Source organism: Leucoraja erinacea, chromosome 11, assembly GCF_028641065.1.
Source record: "Leucoraja erinacea ecotype New England chromosome 11, Leri_hhj_1, whole genome shotgun sequence".
Taxonomy (NCBI): domain Eukaryota; kingdom Metazoa; phylum Chordata; class Chondrichthyes; order Rajiformes; family Rajidae; genus Leucoraja; species Leucoraja erinaceus.
In genome coordinates, this window is record NC_073387.1 from 40400419 (window position 1) to 40424598 (window position 24180).

The following is a 24180-nucleotide window of genomic DNA, read 5'->3' on the forward strand; positions in this document are numbered from 1 at the left end:
ACAGAAAAACAGATCAATGGACGACGTCATTGCCACTGCCCCCCAATACTGTACTCCTCCACCTAGAACAACGGGGAGCCTACACACAACTGCTATTTGTGGATTACAGCTCTGCATTCAACACAATCGTGTGCAGTAGACTTGTCTCCAAGCTCTCTGACATAGGCTTCGAACACAACATCTGCCTATGGATTAAGGACTTCCTCACGGACCGGCCACACTCAGTCAGTATGGGACCCTTCCACTCCCCCACACTGACACTCAGTACAGGAGCTCCACAAGGCTGTGGGCTGAGCCCCCTCCTCTACTCCCTCTATACCTACGATTGCATACCGTCCCACAGCACAAACACCATCATAAAATTTGCAGAAGACACGACAGTGGCGGGGCTGATCACTGAGGGCGATGAGTCAGTTTACAGGGAGGAGGTACAGAGGTACAGAGGTTAATAGACTGGTGCTCAGAGAACAACTTAGCACTCAATACTCAATAAGCTGGGGGGCAGTGTTAGCTGTGAGGAGGATGCTAGGAGACTGCAAGGTGACTTGGATAGGCTGGGTGAGTGGGCAAATGTTTGGCAGATGCAGTATAATGTGGATAAATGTGAGGTTATCCATTTTGGTGGCAAAAACGGGAAAGCAGACTATTATCTAAATGGTGGCCGATTGGGAAAGGGGGAGATGCAGCGAGACCTGGGTGTCATGGTACACCAGTCATTGAAGGTAGGCATGCAGGTGTAGCAGGCAGTAAAGAAAGCGAATGGTATGTTAGCTTTCATTGCAAAAGCATTTGAGTATAGGAGCAGGGAGGTTCTACTGCAGTTGTACAGGGTCTTGGTGAGACCACACCTGGAGTATTGCGTACAGTTTTGGTCTCCAAATCTGAGGAGGGACATTATTGCCATAGAGGGAGTGCAGAGAAGGTTCACCAGACTGATTCCTGGGATGTCAGGACTGTCTTATGAAGAAAGACTGGATAGACTTGGTTTATACTCTCTAGAATTTAGGAGATTGAGAGGGGATCTTATAGAAACTTACAAAATTCTTAAGGGGTTGGATGGCAGATGCAGAAGATTGTTCCCGATGTTGGGGAAGTCCAGGACAAGGGGTCACAGCTTAAGGATAAGGGGGAAATCCTTTAAAACCGAGATGAGAAGAACTTTTTTCACACAGAGAGTGGTGAATCTCTGGAACTCTCTGCCACAGAGGGTAGTTGAGGCCAGTTCATTGGCTATATTTAAGAGGGAGTTAGATGTGGCCCTTGTGGCTAAGGGGATCAGGGGGTATGGAGAGAAGGCAGGTACGGGATACTGAGTTGGATGATCAGCCATGATCATATTGAATGGTGGTGCAGGCTCGAAGGGCCGAATGGCCTACTCCTGCACCTAATTTCTATGTTTCTATACAAAAAAAAAGAGCTCATCATTGACCAGGATGAAGCACGGTGACCATCCCCCACTGCACATAAACGGAGAAAGAGAGTCTCCAGTTTCAGGAGAGAGAGAAAGTCAACTTGGGGGGGGGGGGGGAAGGAGGAGGAAAGAGGAGAGAGAGAGAGACGTGCCATGGCAGTGGTGAATTGCTGGCATGATCCCCGACCCCCTCCTTCTCAACACTCCTGCCCAAAGATGCTCTAGTATCTTTGCTCCTGCTGACCCTGCAACTTTACCCGTGGCAGCCCAGCCAATTGTTGCAACCCAGGCCACGTTGACCTGGGCCAGGCTCCCCACATGCTGTGAAATAACTCTCCCTCCTCCCCCCCCGCAAGCGGCGCTGTCCTTTTACAGCTGCTTCCCACTTTACAGCCGTTTCCCTTCAGCTGCCAGCAATGAGAGATAGACTTGGCTATCCCTCAGTACAGCAACATCGTTCTTGATGTTACTATACTGAAGGATAGCCAAGTCTATATTTCTTGGCCAACAACCTAACCTTCGGCCTCCAACACGCAGGTAAATTTTTGTGCCGTCTTTTTGGATAAAATATAGCATCTTCATTGCCGGGAAATACGGTACATTGGTCTCTGGCGCTATAGAGCAGAAACTCTACTGCTGCGCCACTATGCTGCTCTGGAATGTGCTGCCAGGGATGGTCATGAAAACAGATGCGGTCGTGGTGTTTAAGAGGCTTTTAGAGATGCACATGAAGTGGAGGGATATGGATGGCGTGCAGGCAGAAGGGATTAAATTAAATTGGCATCATGCTAAGCACAGACATTGTGGGCTGAAGTGTCTGTTCTTGTGCTGATCTGTTTTATGTTATATATTCTTTTGTCTCCTTCACAGTTCTGTTGAAGGGCCTTCAACCTAAAACATTAACTCTGTTTCTCTTCATACAAACATAGGCAGCTTGCTGGGTATTTCCAGCACTTGCAGTCTTTTTATTTTCATCTATCACCATAGTTTGGAACAAACACAATTGCTTTGATTATTTTCCTAATTACAAATGCTTTTGTTGCAACAGCATCAAATTCTCTCATTTGAATTTTGTTACTTGACAGAAGATATTAATTTCCTAATGACACTCATCAATAGTTTCTTTCCCACTTCCGATATAATACACTTATTTTTCCATGCAAGTAAGCAAACCCTGTTCCAAAATGTTTAGTTATATTGATTTAGTTGGAACCAATTTGTTCCTAATGTTTAATTATAATAAAAATGTCTGAATCGTTCACTTAGAACAAAATCATTCCTCTTGTACTAAATCCAAATCAATTGAAAACAAACATTCAGTCAACTTTTAATTTCCCAGATAATTTTTATACCAACAGTCTCCTTTTGAAATATGGCCTATTTTGATAGATAATTGAATAATATTGCTTATTTACAATATAAATCCTATAATTACAGTTGTTTTCCTGCCAGCTCATCAATCACTCCACATGGTTCTGAGTTATCATACCACTGATGCAAACTACATAAAGAAGCTAACACAAGCGGAAATCTGCCAAACTGAATCATTTCTATTAGTTCACCGTGTCATGCACCATCTAACATGGAAACATGTCTGCTCCTAAATTAAGGAACTCCCTGCCAATAATCTTGTGGACGTTCCTTCAGAAGAATGTCTGCAGTGGTTCAGTGGTTTACTATAACCTTCTCAATGTCAGCTAGGAATGGGCAATACATATTTATCTTTATAACATTCACTTCCTCTTAATGAATTACATTTGTTTACTTTTATATTTTTGCCTTTCTTTGCTTTCTTTCATTCCCTGTATGTATTTCTGTTGTAGAGCAAAACAAAATGATTAATATCAAGAGACACAAGGGAGTGCAGATGCTAGTTTACAAAAAAATGACACAAAGTATTGGAGCAAGGCAGCACTTCTGGAGAACAAGGAGAGATGACATTTCGGATCGGGACCAGAATGGTGGGTCAGTCTGCAGGGTCAGTCTGAAGAAGGATCTTGACCCAAAACATCACCTATCCATGTTCTCCAGAGATGCTGTCTGACCTGCTGAGTTATCCAGCACTACGTGTCCTTTTATGATTGTTATCAATATTAGAAGCAAAATGGGACAGGATTGCCTGTAAAGTGGCTTCAATGTGGAATTCAGATCATCTAGTTAATATTAATTGAGCTACAGAATAGCCACATGAAATGTGTTTCACAGCAAATTTAACTGTGAAAGCGCCAGAGCCTTGAGTGGCAATGTTCAGATGGAATCTTAAAGCAGCAAGCAATCATTGGTCTGTATTTCAATGCATCTTTTTGGTGTGTCTGCACAGGAAGAAGTACATGGGTATACCTGCATTTTGTTGGATTCCATTGCAAGTTACAAGGTCATTGCACAGATGCTGAGCTGAATTTTTAAATCACCAGAAGTAATATGGATTTCAACTCAGCTAAATTTGTATCAGGTCATGTGACATTTCGTTAACAAATCCTCAACAAATTGATGAGGATCAAAAAAGCATTTGAAACAAACATTGGCCGGCTTTCTTAGTGCTCCTCAAGGTTGTCAAGATCCACAACTTCAGATGGTGACAGATAACATTCCCTGGCAATAATGCCCGTATTCCCAAAAAGGCATTCCCGCAGTTGAAGCCCGAATCTTACTAATTTCCAAGCCATTTAACATGCTGTCAACCAGCAACCGGTGTTTATTCTGAACAGCCTATCTGCTCGGGACAGATCTAAGTGCTGTTTTATGTTGCATCCATAGGCTGCATCATTAATGGTTATTCATGGGCATTTGATTAACCAAATTGCTTGTTATCACTCCTTCCAGATATGTTAGCTGAATCATGTGATTCAAAGATGAACAGTAACAATCTAAACGAATTGTAGCACTATCAGATTTAAGGGTCCAGCATAGCTTCTATAAATTGGTATATTTCTTTGGTATACTTCTAATGATCTTAAATCCATTAGCTTTTTTAAATCCCTTTAAATTTCATGTTCCTCAATTCATTCAAGTAATCCATTCCAATTATTTAAACACTTTTAATGAATGAACATTTATCCTAAATTTCCCATTTCATCTATGGATCTTAATTTTCAAAAATGTTTAAAATGTATACCCAGATGGAAAACTTACTGGATTGTGCATGCCCTTTCGATGTTTACAGCATAATATGATAGATGGCACAAAAGACTGTAGACGCTGGAATCCGTAGCAAAACAAAGAGAGCAGCTGGAGAAACTCAGCAAGTTAGGCAGCATCGGTGGAGAGAAATGGACGGTTGACGTTTCATGTTGAGGCATGTCTAGATGAAGATTCTTGATCAGAAATTGACCCAGAACTGTCCATTTCCCTCCATAGATGCTGCCTGTTCGAGAACCAACAGCTGCTCTCCATTATATGATCGGTATCTCCTATCAAATGTAGGTGTTACAATGGGTGTTTGCCACCTAGTTCAACATATCAGTTATAACATAAGTATGATTGTTGTCTATTAGCAAGTTGACAATCGCTAAACTATCAGCTTTCCTAAAGCTTATGTACATACAACGGATACATACATAAAGTAGTTGATTGAGAGGGTGAACATTAGGAGGAGAAGCCATGCCAATTAATTTTGCATTTGCTGCCTTTATCAATAATAAGGAGTATCTTGTATTCCCTTCAGTGCCATCAGAGAAAACATTGAGATTTTTCTGCTTGCTAATGTCATGACCAAAATAATGGAAGAATACTATATTTATATAATAATACATTTAGGGTGGTACAGTTGTTGCTGCCTTACAGCGCTAGAGACACGGGTTCAACCCTGACTACTGGTGCTGTCTGTACAGAATTGTACGCTGTCCCCTTCACCGCGTGGTATTCTCCGGGTGCTCTGCTTTCCTCCCACACTCAAAAGACATAGAGGTTTGTAGATTAATTGGCTTAGGTAAAGATTTTAAATTATCCCTAGTGCGTAGGATAGTGCTAGTATATGGAGATTGCTGGTTGGTATGGATTAGGTGGGCTGAAGGGCCTGTTTCCACACTGCATCTCAAAACTAAACTATACTTAAATCGCTTTCTTCAGTTTCTTACTTGTAGCATGCCTTACACTTTGTTACATACTTCTATTACTTATATTTTGGCAGAATTTGTCGAGGTGTAATATCTGCTAAATAGTTGGGTGTTGTGGATAATGATTTATTTGTGAAAATTGACTTTTCATTTGTTTGTAATATTCCTTCATGTTGTTTTTAACATCTTGTATTTTATCTCCAAATGTTAAGATCAGATACGCTCAGAAAACTGCTCGAATTTGTGGAGGAACATCATGTCCAGTAATTTCAATGCACAGCAATGAAATGCGAGTCAGAAAGGTAAGTAAAGGGGCATGAGGGAGGAGCTGGCCAAAGTTGACTGGAAAGATACACTAGCAGGGATGACAGTGGAACAAAAATGGCAGGTGTTTCTAGGAATAATACAGAAGGTGCAGGATCAGTTCATTCCTAGGAGGAAGAAAGATTCCAAGGGGAGAAAGGGACGACCATGGCTGACAAGGGATGTCAGGGACAGTAAAAAAATTAAAGCGAAGAAGTACAATGTAGCAAAGATGAGCGGGAAGCAAGAGGATTGGGTAATGTTTAACGATCAACAGAAGATAACTAAAAAGACAATACGGGGAGAAAAGATGAGGTACGAAGGTAAGCTAGCCAAGAATATAAAGCAGGATAGTAAAAAGCTTCTTTAGGTATGTGAAGAGGAAAAAATTAGTTAAGATCAAAGTTGGATCCTTGAAGACCAAAAAAGTTTAATTTATTATGGGGACCAAGGAAATGGCAGATAATTGAACAGGTACTTTGGATCTGTCTTCACTGAGGAGGACACAAACAATCTTCCTGATAGTAGTGGCCAGAGGATATGAGGTGACAGAGGTACTGAAGGAAATCCACATTAGGCAGGAAATGGTGTTGGATAGACTGATGGGACTGAAGGCTGACAAATCCCCAGGGCCTGATGGTCTGCATCCCAGGGTACTTAAGGAAGTGGCTCTAGAAATCGTGGATGCATTGGTGATAATTTTCTAATGTTCTATAGACTCAGGATCAGTTCATGTGGATTGGAAGGTAGATAATGTTACCCCACTTTATAAGAAAGGCAGGAGAGAGAAAACAGGGAATTATAGACCAGGTAGCCTGACATCGGTGGTGGGGAAGATGCTGCAGTCAATTATAAAAGATGACATTTGGATAGCAGTAACAGGATTGGTCCGAGTCAGCATGGATTTACGAAGGGGAAATCATGTTTGACTAATCTTCTGGAATTTTTTGAAGATATAACTAAGAAAATGGACAAGGAAGAGCCAGTGGTTGTAGTGTACCTGGACTTTCAGAAAGCATTTGATAAGGTCCCACAGGAGATTAGTGGACAAAATTAGGGCACATGGTATTGGGGGTAGAGTGCTGACATGGATAGAGAAGTGGTTGGCAGATAGGAAACAAAGAGTAGGGATTAACGGGTCCCTTTCAGAATGGCAGGCAGTGACTAGTGGGGTACCGCAAGGCTCGGTGCTGGGATCGCAGCTATTTACAATATACATCAGTGATTTGGATGAGGGGATTCAAAGTAACATTAGCAAATTTGCAGATGACACAAAGCTGGGTGGCAGTGTGAACTGTGAGGAGGATGCTATGAGAATGCAGGATGACTTGGACAGGTTGAGGGAGTGGGCAGATGCATGGCAGATTAAGTTTAATGCGGATAAATGTGAGGTTATCCACTTTGGTAGCAAAAACAGGAAGGCAGATTACTATCTAAATGGCGTCGTTGGGAAAAGAGGAAGTACAACGGGATCTGGGGGTCCTTGTACATCAGTCTATGAAAGTAAGCATGCAGGTACAGCAGGCAGTGAAGAAAGCGAATGGCATGTTGGCCTTTAGAACAAGAGGAATCGAATATAGGAGCAAAGAGGTCGTTCTGCAGTTGTACAGAGCCCCAGTGAGACCACACCTGGAGTGTTGTGTGCAGTTTTGGTCCCCTAATTTGAGGAAGAACATTCTTGCTGTTGAGGGAGTGCAGCGTAGATTTACAAGGTTAATTCCTGGGATGGCGGGACTGTCATATGCTGAGAGAATGCAGCAGTTGTGCTTGTACACTCTGGAGTTCAGAAGGATGAGAGGGAGTCCCATTGAAACATATAAGATTGTTAAGGGCTTGGACATGCTAGAGGCAGGAAACATGTTCCCGATGTTGGGGAAGTCCAGAACCAGGGGCCACAGTTTAAGAATAAGGAGTAAGCCATTTAGAACGGAGAAAGGAAACAATTTTTCTCATAGAAAGTAGTCAGTCTATGGAATTCTCTGCCTCAGAGGACGGTGGAGGCAGGTTCTCTGGATGCTTTCAAGAGGGAGCTAGATAGGGCTCTTAAAAATAGCAGAGTCAGGGGATATGGGGAGAAGGCACGAACGGAGTACTGATTGGGGATGATCGGCCATGATCACATTGAATGGCGGTGCCGGCTCGAAGGGCCAAATGGCCTACGCCTGCACCTATTGTCTATTGTCTATTGTTTAAAAAGTAATTTATATCTATAATTTATATCACATTTTGCTTTAATGTTTAGGATTGAACAAAAGTTTTTTAAGTGACTATGGAACTTTTATAAATGCATTTATGTATTAAAATTATTACATTTGTGGTTTGCACTATTTCTGAAAGTTAAAGATATAAAATCGTTGAATGTTTGACAACAAATTAAGCTTGGCAGCATGGTTTTACTTGCTGTTGAATAGCTTTTTAGCTGTTTTGTGGGTCGGGCGTGTTCTAACCTGCCACGTTACTGTATGGCATGTACAAAGTCATAAGGTCATAAGTGATAGTAGCAGAATTCGGCCCATCATGTCTACTCCACCATTCCATCATGGCTGATCTATCTCTCCCTCCTAACCCCATTCTCCTGCCTTCTCCCCATAACCTCTGACACCTGTACTAATCACATTACCACTCCAGACTTTACCACATTGGATAGGGACCAAACCAGTTATTTTTGACATTGACAACATGAAGAAAGGAAGTCTGCATTTTCTCCAATGTTCACTGGTTTGTATGAGCATCTTACTGCTGGCTCCAAGCTCAGTCTCATTAAATGGACTCTTAAACTATGAATATCTTAGGTTCTGCTGTGGTAGCATTATGAGGTTCCTTATCTTTTGCCCTCACTTTGGGTCATTTGAACAGGACGCTGAGGAGCACGGAAGTGTCTTATTCTGAGAGCAGAAGCCCATATTCGAGTCCAGTTTTGTCATTCACCTGATATTGGGTACTCTCTCAGCACGTCCAGGGATATGCGTCTGAGTAAGTACAATGATGTAATTGAGTCTGATACAGTTCAGGCAATTTAAGATTTATTTTCCAAGTTTATCTCAGGACAAATCTTCAATTCTTTAATAGTTTCAGTAAAGTACATTTATTTATTACTCAGGATAGATCTGATTCAAGATCCTGAGTACAGATTATAGAAAAACGATTTGGATTCTGATTCAAAATATAGAAAATAATACACTAGATTGTTTTATCCAGTGTGCATATATACTTTTGTCATCTCAAAGCATTTCTAAGGTATGATAGAACCTTAAAATCACACAGCACGGAAACAGACCCTTATTGCTCACTTTGCCCATACTCACTGTAGTTCCGATCTACACTAATCCCATTTTCCCCCATTAGCCCCTATCACTATACTGTATGTCTTTCCTATTCAACTACCTATTAAAACACATTTTAATACATTGTAATTTTATCTACCTCTGCCACCTCCTCTGGTTGTTTGCCACAAATATTCATCACCTGCTGTGTGAAAAATCCATTCCTCAGATCCTCTTTAAATTTCTCCCCTTAAATCTGTGCCCTCTAATTCTAGACTCTCCTGCCCTGGGAAAAATATTATGTCTATCCTGTCTATACCTTTCATAATTTTATAAACATCTATAAGGTCACCCCTCAGCCTCCTATGTTTCAATGAGAATAAAACAAATCTATCCAATATCTCCTTATAACTACAGCCGGCCATTGCAGGCAACATTCTAGTAAATCTCTTCGGTAATCTCTATTCTGCATATCCTTCATGTAGGACCAGAACTGTATATAATTCTCTAAATTAGTAAACAGAATTATTGGCTGAAATTATTCAAAGTGCAGTATTATTTAAATGTTCATAGCATATAATGTTTTGCATGCATTTGATCACTCACCCTTTGAATCCCATCCTGAATTTTCTTCACGCAATTCTCCAAACCATTTGTTTTGTTCATCATGTTCCACAAATTAGCATATGTTTGTTCAAGTTCAAATGGATTTTGACCCTTGGTTTTGATTATTTGCAAAACTTCTGAATCGAGGACAGTGCCATATGGAACATCTGTTTGTTTGGCAAGATCCTGAAAAGATCTGCACGATGGAAAACACAATTGGTTAACTCAGCAATTGTCCACATCGCCATTATCATTATTTTAATTGTCTCAGCCTCAAAGTATTTAAATTAAAATAGCTTCTTGCTTTGATGTATACCACTAGCAGAAAACATGAATGGGGCATTTTTCCAAGTGGATGATCCAACTTTGTCACCTCTTGAGGTTGCATCAGTCCACATGATTTCAAGATGTAATTGAGTGCGCTGAACATTTAGACTAGGAAAAGTGGCAAAACCTTGTCTATTGTGCTGAAGATATGCTCCAGATCCAGCTGTGCCACCAGCAAATTGTTCCAGTACGGTCACAACACTGATATCTAGTCAATAATGTGGAAACATTGCCTAATTTGAGCTAATAACATGAATTTGAGTTTGAATTTAGTTTATTGTGAAAAGCTTTTGTTGTGTGCTAATCAATCAGCAGAATGACAGTACATGATTACAATCGAGCCACCCACTGTGTACAGATACATGTTAAAGGGAATAACGTGAATAATGTTTAATGCAAGATAAAGCCAGTAAAGTCCAATCAAAGATAGTCCAAGGGTCTCCAATGAGGTCGACAGTAGTACAGGACTCTCTAGTTGTTGGTAGAATGGTTATTGGTAGAATCAAATTGGTTTACTGTTTACATTAATGACTGGAGGATGCAACAACATGTAAGGTGATGATATGGAAATAGGTGGACGAGCACGGCAACAAGATCTGGTGAGATTGAGTGATTCGGCAACTACCTGGTAAATGAAGCATAATGTGGGAAAGTGTGAGGTCATGTATTTCAGTTAGAAGAATCAAAAGCCAGATTATTATCTAAACAGAGAGGGACTACAAATGTCAAGTCAAATCAAGTTTATTCGTCACATACACATACGAGATGTGCAGTGAAATGAAAAGTGGCAATGCTTGCGGACTTTGTGCAAAAAACAAACAAACGACAAACTACAAACAGAATGGAACAGAATCACATATTATTTTACATATTACATATTGGGGGACGAAGGAAAAAGTAAAAAAATAGCAATTAAAAAAAAAAACAGTAGAATGGTACAGTAAAGTTAGTCCCTGGTGAGGTGGGAGTTGACATCCTAATGGCCTCTGGGAAGAAACTCCTCAATCTCTCCGTTCTCACAGCATGGCAACGGAGGCGTTTGCCTGACCGTAGCAGCTGGAATGTGTGCAGAACCCATGTGCTCTTAACCATTAATCATGAAGCTTGTGCTTTCCACCAAATAGTTAATAAGGCCTTTATTGCAAAAGAGTTGGAGTTTAAGGATTAGGAGGATTATAACAGTTGTACATGGTGCTGATGAATCCACACCTCGAATACTGAGCACATTTTTAGTTCTCTTACCTAGAAAAGATTTAATAGCATTGAAGACAATGGAAAGGAGATTGACCAGATAAATTCCTGGAATAGTACTCCTTAGAGTTTGGAAGAATGATAGATGAGCTTATTCAAACTTAATATTCAAAGAGAGCTTGCCAGGGTAAATGTTGAGATGTTTTCACCGGTGGGAGAGTAACAAATAAGGTGACAGAGCTACAAAAAAGGGGTTGGTCATTAAAAACTGAAGTGTGCAGGAATTTCTTCTGTCCATGGGGAGTAAATATCTAGAATTCTCTGCATCTGAGGACAATGCAGGCCAGATCATTAGATAAGGTGGCAAAACATAAATATTAACAAGCTCGAGAAACTGCGGGTTATTGGGAAATGCCAGAGAAATGCCACTGGACGGCACGATGATGCAGTAGTAGAGTTGCTGCCTTACAATGCCAGAGATCCTAGCTACAGATGCTGACTGTTCGATCCTAACTACGGATGCTGACTATACGTTCTCCCCGTGACTTATGTGCGTTTTCTCCGGGACCTCCTGTTTCCTCCCACACTCGAAAGATGTACAGGTTTGTAGGTTAATTGACTAGATATAATTGAAATTGTCCCTAGGATAATGTTAGTGGGCAGGGATCGCTGGTCTGAGCAGAGTACATGGGGCGAATGGCCTGTTTCTGCATTGTATCTCTAAACTAAAGTAAACTAAAAGAGAAGTTGTGATTAGTTAAGATCAACATGATCATTTTGAATGGCAGGGCAGGTTTGAGGGATCTGTTGGTCTATCCCTCCTCCTATTTTCTTGTGTTCTTGTGAAGCACTGCGTCTTCAATATACTCTGAATCAGTTGCAAAGTTATGGAAAGTGTCATTGCCTGTGCTATCAAAGATCACGTCCAAAACCAATTCCCTTCTTCTTTTTCTTGCGTATGGCGTGCATAGCCTAAAGTTATGGGACAACTTGTTCTATATGATCTTATTTGATTGTGCACGCCAGGTTGATTGCATTCGTTGAAACAGGGCGGACTACGTGAAGGTTGCAATCGCCCACCCCAACCAACTCTCTGATGCTCAGGTTGGTTTCCATTTTGAACAATTAGTTTCAGGAATAAACACAAGATGAACAGATGGAGTGGAATCCAGTGATGGGGTTATTGTGATTGCTTTGACATCAAGGCAGTATTTGAATGATTGTGACCTTATGAAACCTGAATAAAATTGTAATTAATGAGAATCACGAGGTGCCAAGAACAATGGATATGTAACGGAGCTCCAGAATACAGTGGCAAGATTTTTTCAGGGCAATATGCAGTGCCAAGTTATTATTAGCTGCTCCAGCAATTCCTCCATTGAAAGGAAAGAAGTGGAATTGTTTGCAAATGATTGCAAAGCATTCGGTTCCATTCTCAGCCTCTTGCTTGCAGCAGGAGAGGGAAAATGTCTTCAAAGTGGCATACACATGCTGGGCAATGAAATGGTGGAGACTGATTGTCTTCCCCAGAGATTAAGTGCCAATATTCCTACCTTCAAAATTTTGAGGGTTACTATTGTTGAGAAACTTAACAGACCCAGTCAGATAAATACAATAATAGAAGGACCAATTTCCAGAACTCTCCCATCATCTACGGAGTAGAGGTCAGATGGTAGGTATTTGACTTGCCTGGATATGAGCTGTTCCAACAGTTTAAACTTATCCTGCTTCATTGGTTAATAGATGGACATTTGCTGGAGTAACGAGTTCCAGAGTTTTTATTTTAAGGGGAGAGATGACAATGATGTACATAAAAGATCAGGTACCTAACCCTGTCAAGTCTCTTTTCATTGTATTCTTTCATTGTCCCAGAATTTCCAGCTGTCCAGTTACTGTCTGAGATTAAAACCTCTCTTAATTAAGCTCAGAATTTCCTTGGCATCCCTTGAATGCCTCATTGAGCAATTCCCCACTACTATCCTGCAAGCTCCAATTCAACTGTCCATCCTTCTCACAAAGGCCTTCCAACTCTGTGCGCCTTCAAAGAGCTAATCCTGCCCGTTTCCTTCTCTCCCAACTCATCTATCTAATGTGCTGTCTTTCTGGTCTGTACATTTGCAGCACCAGAGACCCGGGTTCGATCCCGACTCCAGGTGCTGTCTTTGCGGAGTTTGTCTGTCCTTCCTGTGACCGCGTGAGCTTTCTCCGGGATCTTCAGTTTCCTCCTGCACTCTAGAGACGTGCAGGTTTGTGGGTTAATTGACTTGTTATAAGTGTAAATTGTCCTGGTGTGTGTAGGATAGTGTTAATGTGCAGGGATCGCTGGTCAGTACAGACTCGGTGGGCCGAAGGGCCTGTTTCTGCACTGTATCTCTAAACTAAACTACCCCTCCCTCCTTCCCCCATCCTTTCTCTGTGACATCTTCCAGTATCCTTGGTTCTTGTCATAAAGACTCTCTCCATCCATATGTGGATGACAGAACAGAGGTAGACCTTAGAGGATGCTTATCTCATATGTGACAATAGTTTTTTTGTAAATGCAGTCTTCTTGCTTGGCTGTACAATCCACGATTTGCTTCACCCAAACCAATTCCATGGTGTTGATGTACCTTTGTCTGCAACACCATTTCCCCGTTTGGGATCTCACCCAACCCCGGTCCTCTGCATAACATTTATAATTCTCACTCTTACTCCCAAAAACAAATGCACCAAGGGTGTTCTTCTTCATCCTGATATCAGTCACTTCTGATTTTCATGGGATTTGCCCACATCAATTCAACTTGATTTTTCTACTTCTGAACTCTTAACCTGTCCTTCAAAATAAACTGCTCGACCCAAGTTCTCAAAAAGATCCTTGATGTTGGCACCTCATGTTGCCTCATTATTCACATTGGCTCAATCCCAGATAGTCATCTCCCATCATTTTGTTATATTGCTTTCCATCCATAACCCCTTCCCCTTCCCAATGCCTCTTACTGTTTCTGTTTTGCTGGCCCCAGGTAAAGAATGCCCTGAAATCAATGACGCCCGCATTTTCAGAATTCCTGCTGTCTATTCATAGGCCCTCCATTTTGAAAACAGAAACAATGTAGTTTATACAAGATAAGAGAACATTAATCATTTGAAAACACTCCCACTGCAATTTAATATCTATTTTCCTAGAATCTCTGCAGTTCAAATTCATTCATACCACACTATTATCCTTGCCAAATCACTAATGATATCATATGTGTCCTTGTCAAAGTGATGAATGAGATCACCCATAGCTGAGACTGCAGATATCTTTCTGCTCCACCTTTCCACTGAATCTTGTCCTTCTTTCCTTCCCTCATTCAGCGTTCAAGTTTTCATCTGTTGATATAGCTAGGCTCCTCTCCTTGCTTTTTCAGAAACAGCAATGGTTCTTGTTTTTTTATTTCTACACTCTTATTTCTGGAGTCTTATAAGATTTTATCCTCGGTCACTTTCTTCTCCTCATTTGTATGCTAACCCTCAGTGGCAATATACAGAAGTGAAAGGACTGCTGAATGTTGAAGACGTGCAATTTGAAGACATTGAAACTGTCAGGGCGGCACAGTGGCACAGCAGTAGAGTTGCTGCCTTGCAGCACCAGAGACCCAGTTCGATCCTGGCTAAGGTTGCTGTCTTTACGGAGTTTGTACGTTTTCCTGGTGACCGTGTGGTTCTCAAGGTGGTCCGGTTTTCTCTCACACTCCAAAGACGTAAAGGTTTTTTAGGTTAACTGTAAATTGTAAATTGTCCCCGGTGCGTTGGATAGTGCTAGTGCACGGGGTGCTCACTGGTTGGTGTGGACTGATGTGCCGAAGGATCTATTTCCATACCATATTTATATCTCTATCTGTCAAATGACTCCCCAACTACACCCTTGTACTTCACTCTCCCTGCTCTGAACCCAACAGTGCTGATATAACCTAATTAATCCAATACCTATCTGTTTGGCTTGTAAGATGTAAAATGTTTGCATGTCTCCCATGGAATTATATTATCCTGCTATTGTAATATTTACCTCATTATTTTCCCTCTTGTGCATATTTTTATATGCTGACATATTTCATCCCCTCTTCCCTTATGTCAGAAATAGTTCCACTGGATGTGGAAGGTTTCAGTGAACATGGTAATCAGGGTAATTTTGAGTGATCAAAACATGGACAAGCTGTCGAACCTTAATTAAAATGTTGTCTCTCAGAACAAAATGTCTAAAAGACATTTTAGACTAGCCTTTCTCTGGCAGTTGTCTTTTTCTGCATGCCATTGATTTTGTTCTGACAGACAACATTTTAATTAAGGTAGACTGACTTCCCTCCCCACCCCCTCCCCCCGCCTCCCCAATCTTTACACATCCCCAATCCTTTCCACTTATCACTTTAATTTCATGTTTCATGTATTTTTGTTTTATGACTGTTGGCAGAACAATTTCCCTCCTGGGATAAATAAAGTTATATCATAGAAATATAGAAACGTAGAAAAATAGGTGCAGGAGTAGGCCATTTGGCCATTCGAGCCAGCGCCGCCATTCAATGTGATCATGGCTGATCGTATCATATCATATGACTATGACAATGACTCAGTCAGATAAAAGATACTTGGCCTCTGAGCTCAACGTGGAACCAGCTCTGGGCTCAATGCAACTGATCTCCAGTATTCAATATTTCTGCACTGTAAAGCATAAGCTTTGCAGCCTCAAATGCGCTTGCAAACTCACTGCTGTTATAAGCTGCTTCCCTTCAGAGCTACCAGCAAGACATCAGTGCGATTCAGCGCATTATTCTGTTGCTGGATATTTTCAAGTCGTTTTTTTTATGTGAATGTCTTCTACAGCCATTGAATTTCAATGCAAGAGGGGATTATACAATTTAAAGCACTTTCTTTACAACTGCCTGAACATTTCCACCAGTATTTACAGCTTTTTCAATAGATCCAAATACAAGCCAACTTTAATATTTTATACTAAAACCGAATGCTAAATAGAATTTAAATATCATGATTGTGTGAGGATTATTTACCAGGAGGAACAGTGAATATGCACATCTGACCTACTCTTGCACAGAACATTAACTGGAAATGCAGCACTTCCTGTGTAAACTGCAATTTTAAAGTTTTCATATTGATTTTTAAACATGTTGTGCACAAAAAAAGGTTACTCCAATCCAGTGACTGTTTTTCCTTGAGAAGAGTTAAATGGACATTATCATTTTCAAACTGTGATTGATTGATTGTCTCCTGAAATTCACTGCCCGATGGTGTGTAAAAGCAGACAGCCACATCACAATGAAAATTATATTTTAATATTTGTACAAATTGAAGAGGTGTGACCTGCATAACTAGCCTTAATGCTGAAATGTGTGATTTAGGTGCAATGGCTCATATTTAATCAATGAGTACTGACATAATGGGGCAAATATTTGGACTATGAATTTTCTCTAATTATACAAAATTAAACAGTCCAACTAATTCAAAATCTTTCAGGAGATATAATTTTAATCTGTTGGAAAAATGGGAAGATGAGTAAAAATGTCTCATGGCATAGAGAAAATATTAGAAATGAACTTTCTAATGTTGTAAATGAACATATTATGTTTATTATCTGGTATCCACTAGGAAAATGAAAGTATACATTCTTAAAGGTGATTATAACATGTATTGAAATGTTAGGAAATTAATTATATGTCTAATTATAATCATATTAATGACTTGTGAAATCCGAGGAAGCAAGTTAGGAACATCATCACTTGGGTTCTGATCCCTTAGTGGAGATAGATTGCGTGATGAAACTTTAAAATATTATTTATGTTATGCTGTTATTAGGAACCCTTTCATAATTTGCCACATGGCTCTCCTTTGGGGTGAGATGACTTATGGGATGAGCGAGAACTTGTCATTCAGCCATTTAAAAAAAATTAATTCAGATGATAAATGGCTTATAATTCCAATTAAGACATTGGAGAGAGGAATTTAACATGTTTTTTAATGAGATTAATACAGCAATGTTCATTCTATGTGAATATATGCTCAGAATAATGAAACACATCTCACAACTTCCAAAATCGAAGGCAATTTTAACCTACAAACACTTTCCCCTTCGGCATGTCCCATGTGATTAAGACTGAGTTGAGTGTACACCATTTTTACAAATTATAGATTAAATTAGTCATAGAGTCATAATGATACAGTGTGGAAGCAGGACCTTCAGCCCAACCTGCCCATACCGGCCAACATGTCCCAGCTACACTGATCCCACTTGCCCGCATTAGGTCCAAATCCCTCCAAACCTGTCCTATCCATGAATCTGTCTAACTGTTTTTAAATGTTGGTATAGTCCCTGCCTCAACTATCTCCTCTGGCAGTTTGTTCCATATACCCACCACCCTTTGTGTGATAAAGCTACCCCTCAGATACCTATTAAATATTTCCCCTTCACCTTAAATCTATGTCCTCTGGTCCTTGATTCACCTACCCTGGGCAAGAGACTCAGTGTATCTATCCAATCTATTCCTCTCATGATTTTATATACCTCAATAAGATCACTCCTCATCCTCCTGCGCTCCAAGGAATAGAGTCCCAGTGTACTCAACCTCTCCCTATAGCTCAGATCCTCTAGCCATGGCAACATCCTTGTAAATCTATTCTGTACGCTTTCCAGCTTGACAACATCATTCCTACAACATGGTGCCCAGAACGGAACACAATGCTCTAAATGCATCCTCACCAACATCTTATACAACTGCAACATGACCCCCGACTTCTATACTCAATACTCTAACTGATGAAAGCCAATGTGCCAAACACCTTTTTGACCACCCTATCTACCTGCGACTCTAACTTCAAGGAACCATGCACCTGCACTCCTAGATCCCTCTGCTCTACAGCACTTCCCAGAGCCCTACCATTCACTGTGTAGGTCCTTCCCATGTTAGACTTCACAATATGCAACATCTCACATTTCTCTGTATTAAATTCCATCAACCATTCCTCTGCCCACCTGGCCAATTGATCAAGATCCTGATGTGAGTTATAAGGCCAATGTGGGCAGCACAGATTTTTGTGGATGGGGTTCATTGGAGTATGCCCCTTCTGGCATTTGCACTGCTCTTCCAATCCATGGGCTTGAGGATATTGAAAGCATCAAAAATGTTCCTTTCTCACCTCACTTTGACCATATGTCCTCTGGTCCTTGATTCACCTACTCTGGGCAAGAGACTCCATGTATCTATCCAATCTATTATGACACACGACCAATATTTCCAGGGGTTAGTGGCAATCCGACATGATACGATACAAATGTATTTATCCCAGGTGGGAAATTGGTCTGCCAGCCGTCATAAAACACAACAAGATACAAGAACATGAAATTAATGTGATGAGTGGAAAGTTCAATATTGCAAAACACAGATTTGAGTGATTCCATTTTGTAGGTTATGTTTAAATGAACCCTTGATATAGTATGTGCTTTGATTAAAGATAGTTTAATTAAAAGGCTTCATGTTTTTTTTTACTGCAAGATGATTTACTTGTAAAAAGATTTCGTCAGAAGAAAGACTGGATGGACTCGGTTTGTACTCGCTATAATTTAGAAGATTGTAGAAACTTACAAAATCCTTAAGGGGTTGGACAGGCTAGATGCAGAAAGATTGTTCCCGGTGTTGGGGAAGTCCAGAACAAGGGGTCACAGTTTAAGGATAAGGGGGAAATCTTTTAGGACCGAGATGAGGAAAATATTTTTCACACAGAGAGTGGTGAACCTGTGGAATTCTGTTCCACAGAAGGTAGTTGAGGCCAGTTCATTGGCTATATTTAAGAGGGAGTTAGATGTGGCCCGTGTGGCTAAAGGGATCAGGGGGTATGGAGAGAAGGCAGGTACAGGATACTGAGTTGGATGATCAGCCATAATCATATTGAATGGCGGTGCAGGCTCGAAGGGCCATTCGAATGGCCTACTCCTGCACCTATTTTCTATGTTTCTATCACAGATTTTTTCACTTACACACAGATATAAAATTAACAATAATAACAAAACCCAAAGAACTACAGATGCTGGTTTACAAAAAAGACATCAAAAGCTGGAGTAACTCAGCAGGTCAAGGAGAATCTCTGGAAGACATGAATATGCTTTTTCAAATAATAACAATGTCTTACCGAACAGGGTTTTCAATTCGATTGGTGGTCAGGATGGCAGTTAGATTTGCAGTGTACGTAGAGATAATTATAAACACAAAGAGCCACCAAAAACCCATCAACAAGCGAACTGCCAAAGTGTTCAGAGGAATTTCACCTCCTGTTCCTAGAAAAGTAAAGCACAAAATTAGCATTTGCATTTTTCTAAGTAACCTCATGGATTTTAAGTGTCATTACAATTACAAAATCATAAAATGAATCTGTTGATATTTGTAAGATTTGGTTCGAATATTTCTTTACATTAATCTTTAATATTCACAGTTCCATACCATTTAATTTCACCAATTTTAACTTTTCCTACCCTGGTTCACTGGCACATTGGAAGTTTAACTTCTGGATTCTGTGAGTGATTTTTTGAGGACTGCTTATTAAACTACATGTAAATTTAGGACAAACTGAATTAGTGAGTGAGGCAAAGGAACAACTGCACTCCTTTGTTACGTCTTTTGACTCCCTCTCAAATAAATTTGAAAATGTACTTCTGGATTGGCATATGCTGCCATAATGCAACCATTTTGCCACCTAAACCATTCAGCATTTTACATTTCTAGACAATTGTTTTCTATAATCAGACAAACTGCCTTATTCCCTCTGCATTAACTGCAATTGGATTCATCCATTTTCCTGAACATGGTCATGACTGTGGGTTTCATTAAAGTTTCCATGGTTAAGGTGTAGTGGGGTTTAATATAGTTTAGTTTGGAGATAAAGAGTGGAAACAGGCCCTTAGCCCATCAAGTCCATGGTGACCAGCGATCCCGTACACTAGCACTATCCACACTATAGAAAATTTACAATTAAATTAAGCCCATTAGCCTACAAACCTGTATGTCTTTGGGTGGGAGGAAACTGGATCTGCCGGAGAAAACCAATGCAGGGAGAACAGACAAACTCTGTACAGACAGCACTCGTAGTCAGGATCGAATCCGGGCCTCTGGCACTGTAAAGCAGTAACTCGACTACTGACCCAGCATGCCGCCCTAATGCGTGATTAGCATAATGTGCTGGATCCGTAGTAGTTTGAAATGGAGGACCATGAGATATTAAAGATAGTCTGAAAGCCAATATGCTGGTACACCACATAATCAGTAAGGCAAATAGCAAATTAGCCTCCATTACAAGGGGATGAGAGTCCACCCAGTGGTAGAAGAACTGCTTGTTGATTCATTGCGTGTATTCCATCTGTCAAGTAACATAATGGAAATGATCTTCATTCCAACACAACACCCAAGAGGAATGCAGAGGGAAACATCAACCAGTACACTGCCTTTTTCAACCAAACCAGAACTTTCACCTCTCCGAAGGCGGTGCGACTCTCGTCAGCAGCGGCCTCTGCAGCCCGTCCGCGTTTTTTTTATTTTTTGTCTATGTTTTTATGTAGTTTTTTGTTATTTTTTGTTGGGGTGTGTGTGTGTGGGGGGGGGGGGGGGGGGGGGGGGTGGTGGGGGTGGGTGGGAGGGAGGAGGCAACTTTTAAATCTCTCCCTGCACTGGAGACCCGACCTTTTCTTGTCGGGTCTCCGTTGTCGTTGGGGCTGCAATGAGGAGCGGCCTCCAACAGAAGAAGCCGGGGACTCTGGTGCCGACAACTCACCTCACCGTCGCGGAGCTGGCCGAGTCCAGAGCGAGTGGAGCGGTGGTGGAGCGCTGCTGCTGCTGCGGCTCGACCTCCAGGAGATTCGGAGGCTGCAACTGCGGGTCTGGCGGACGGCGGCACCGGGAGCCCGCGGGACCCTGGAGGGAGACCGCTTTTCAGGGCTCCTGCAACGGCGACTTCTCCCGCCCGAGTTGCGGGGTCGAGGAGCTCCTGGAGCGGGGCCTCACAGCACCGCCCCGCGCGGCTTGGAATGGCTGCGGGACTCTGCGAGCGCACGCCGGGTGCTCTAACACCAAGACTCCGTGTGCGACCTCGCACCACCCGGCGTGGCTTTAATGGCCGCGGGACAATCGCCATCGCTAGCCGGGGGCTTTGACTTTGACTCTGTCATCGGGGAGGGGGGGGCGGAGAGTGCAGTGGAGAGATACGTTTTTTTTGGCCTTCCATCACAGCAATATGATGGATGTTTATGTAAAATGTAAATTATGTTGTGTCTTGGGTCTATTTGTTTGTAATGTATGGCTGCAGAAACGGCATTTCGTTTGGACCTCAAGGGGTCCAAATGACAATTGAATTGACTCTTGACTCTTGACTCATCATTAAGAATCCATCTCAAACGTAGTCCATCTCAGAAGTGCATCTCTCTCGGCTATAGCATGAATTTCGCACAATCACAATAATACTTTATTAGCCAAGTATGTTTTGCAGCATACGAGGAATTTCATTTGCCAAGTCAGTCATTCAAAATAAAAAGCAATGGAACACACAAAACACATTTTAACATAAACATCCATCACAGAGATTCCTCCACATTCCTCTCTGTGATGGTAAGCGAAAAAAAGTTCAATCATTTCCCGTTTTTCTCCCGCGGCCGGGGGCCTCAAGCCCTCCGTTGACAGGACAATATTGATTCCCATAGCCCGCGGCAGGCCCTCCACGTTGAGGCGATCCGCTCCTGCATCGGGAGGACATCACTCCCCCGCGCCGGACGATCGAACCCCGCGTCGGGGCTGGTCGAACTTTCCACAACGTTCGGGCTCCCGACATCCACGGCCTCTCCCGAGACTGCAAGTTCCCGATGTAAAGTCCGCAGGCCGCAGTTGGAGTGATCCCAGTCAAGGGAACAACTCCGATGCAAGTCCACACCCAAGGTCAGTCCGAGGAGGCCTCCAGCTCTATTGATGGTAGGCCGCAGAGCGACTGGAGAATGCAAACCAAAAATTTATCACACCTCCGGCAAGGTAACAAACTGAAAAAAAAACTCCCCCGACCCCGACCCCGACCCCTCCCCCCACATAAAACAATCCGGAAAACATTTACACAAGCTTTTAACACATACTAAAGATTAAAAATAGATGAAAAAACAAACTGACTGTTGGCGGGGCTGCCAATTTTGCGGCGCCCCTGAAGCTCTGATTCTAATTAATGCATCTAGCACATTGCAAGCCCAGTGTGGAATGGGATCAGCTAAGGCTGTGGCATTGCTTTAACATTCCTTTACTTGTTCTTTGTTTCAATTTTACACCTCACTTCCTACATGTTCCTCTCTGGAGTGGAACAAATGTGACCGACTTGGGTAAAGTGTTCATCCTTCATTGCATCCACTGCAGAACCATGTCACTCCAACCTCCGTCATTGAGCTGTAGTATACAGATGTTGTGTGCACATGTGCAGTCTTGGAGGCTGAGATACAACCCTAAATAAGCTCTGAACTGCAGACTATTATTATTATTGCACTATTATTTGTTTGTTTTAATGTGTACATACGTGGGCGTGTGCACACACACACACACACACACACACACACACACACATATATATATATATATGGGTATGTGTATATATACACACACTAACCTTTTTTTCTCATTTATTATATTGTTTACAGTGTTCTATGTTTACACATTCTGGTGCTGCTGCAAGTAAGAATTTCATTGTTCTATCTGGGACATGACAATAAAACACTCTTGACTTAAAATTGCTTAATCTGATGTGCAGGGAAATTAGAGAACATCGCTGAAATGTAGTGGTGTTTGGAAATTGGCTCAGGAACAGAGCATAAGTCGATGAAATTGCAGATGTGTAAAGTATGCCTTCAACATCTGTGTGCACCTTGTGATATGACATTGACATATCGTTGTACCAGATATTGCTGTTAGTTAAGAGTAATTGCTTTCAAGGAAGAATGGCTCTGTTTCAAGCTCTCTTTGTGCCTTTGTTGCAACAAGCAATAACACAAAAAAACCTGCACACATCTAATGAGGCTAAGCCGGTTGATTGTCAACAAATTGTAGAGGGGTTTCACGTTACTCTTCAAGAATAACTGGTGTGGAGCACCTAGAGCGAGACAGACCACTGACGTGTGACGGAGGATGTTCATGTTAAAAGAAACAGGAAGAGGTTGCTTTTCCATTCAAATCTGTTTGACTAATGAATGTGATCATGGCTGATCTGTGACTAAAATGAATACCGTTGCCTTTGCCTTAGATCACTTGATGCCTTTCTGAAGAAAAAGCACCAAATATATATGATTTATAATTTACAATTAATCTGGCATTAAAAACGTTTTCACTGTACCTCGGCACATGTAACAATAGACTAAACTAACCAAATTAAATTAAAATTAGCATTATTTATGGAAGATAGTTCCAAAACATCCCCACTCTCTAAATGTAGGCATATTTTCTAACTTGAATGATGTGGCTCTAATTTTTAGATTGTGAACCTAATCTTAAGTTATTTGATTATTAAAGTAGCTTCTTCCTACCCAACAATCAATTCTCTTTAATATCTTGAAAATTGAAATCTATTCATTCCTAAGCCTCTTATATTCTAAGTAATATATACTAATTTATAGTATATATAGAATAGATATATATTCTATATGCACTATATAATCCTGTATAGAAAATAGTACATATATAATAGATTATATATATATAAAATAATGAAGGGCATAAATAAGGTGGTGGGCACAATCTTTTTCCCAGTGCTCATACATTTAAGATGAGAGGGAAACATTTTAAAGGTGTCCTGAGGAACAACTACAGTATTTCATCCAGAGGTTTGTGGATAAATGGAACAAGCTGCCAGAGAAAATAGTTGAGGCTGGTTTGGACAGGTACACGGATAAAAGGTTTTGGGGGATAATGACCAAATGTGGGGAAATGTATCTAGTTTAGATAGGACATCTTGGTGGAATTGACTAGTTGGGCCTTAGATCATATTTACTGGC

The 24180-nt window shown here is 41.2% G+C and overlaps 1 protein-coding gene across 1 annotated transcript in view; it reads right to left on the reverse strand.

Annotated features, from left to right (window-relative positions):
• Nucleotides 1–24180, reverse strand: part of LOC129701709 (glutamate receptor ionotropic, delta-2-like) — a 448180-nt gene that overhangs the window by 40494 nt on the left and 383506 nt on the right. Inside the window, exons 12-13 of the mRNA XM_055643077.1 lie at nt 19311–19455; nt 9639–9834 (exon numbers count right to left, since the gene is read on the reverse strand). Coding sequence (XP_055499052.1) covers nt 9639–9834; nt 19311–19455 — 341 coding nt within the window. The remainder of the gene's footprint in view (nt 1–9638; nt 9835–19310; nt 19456–24180) is intronic.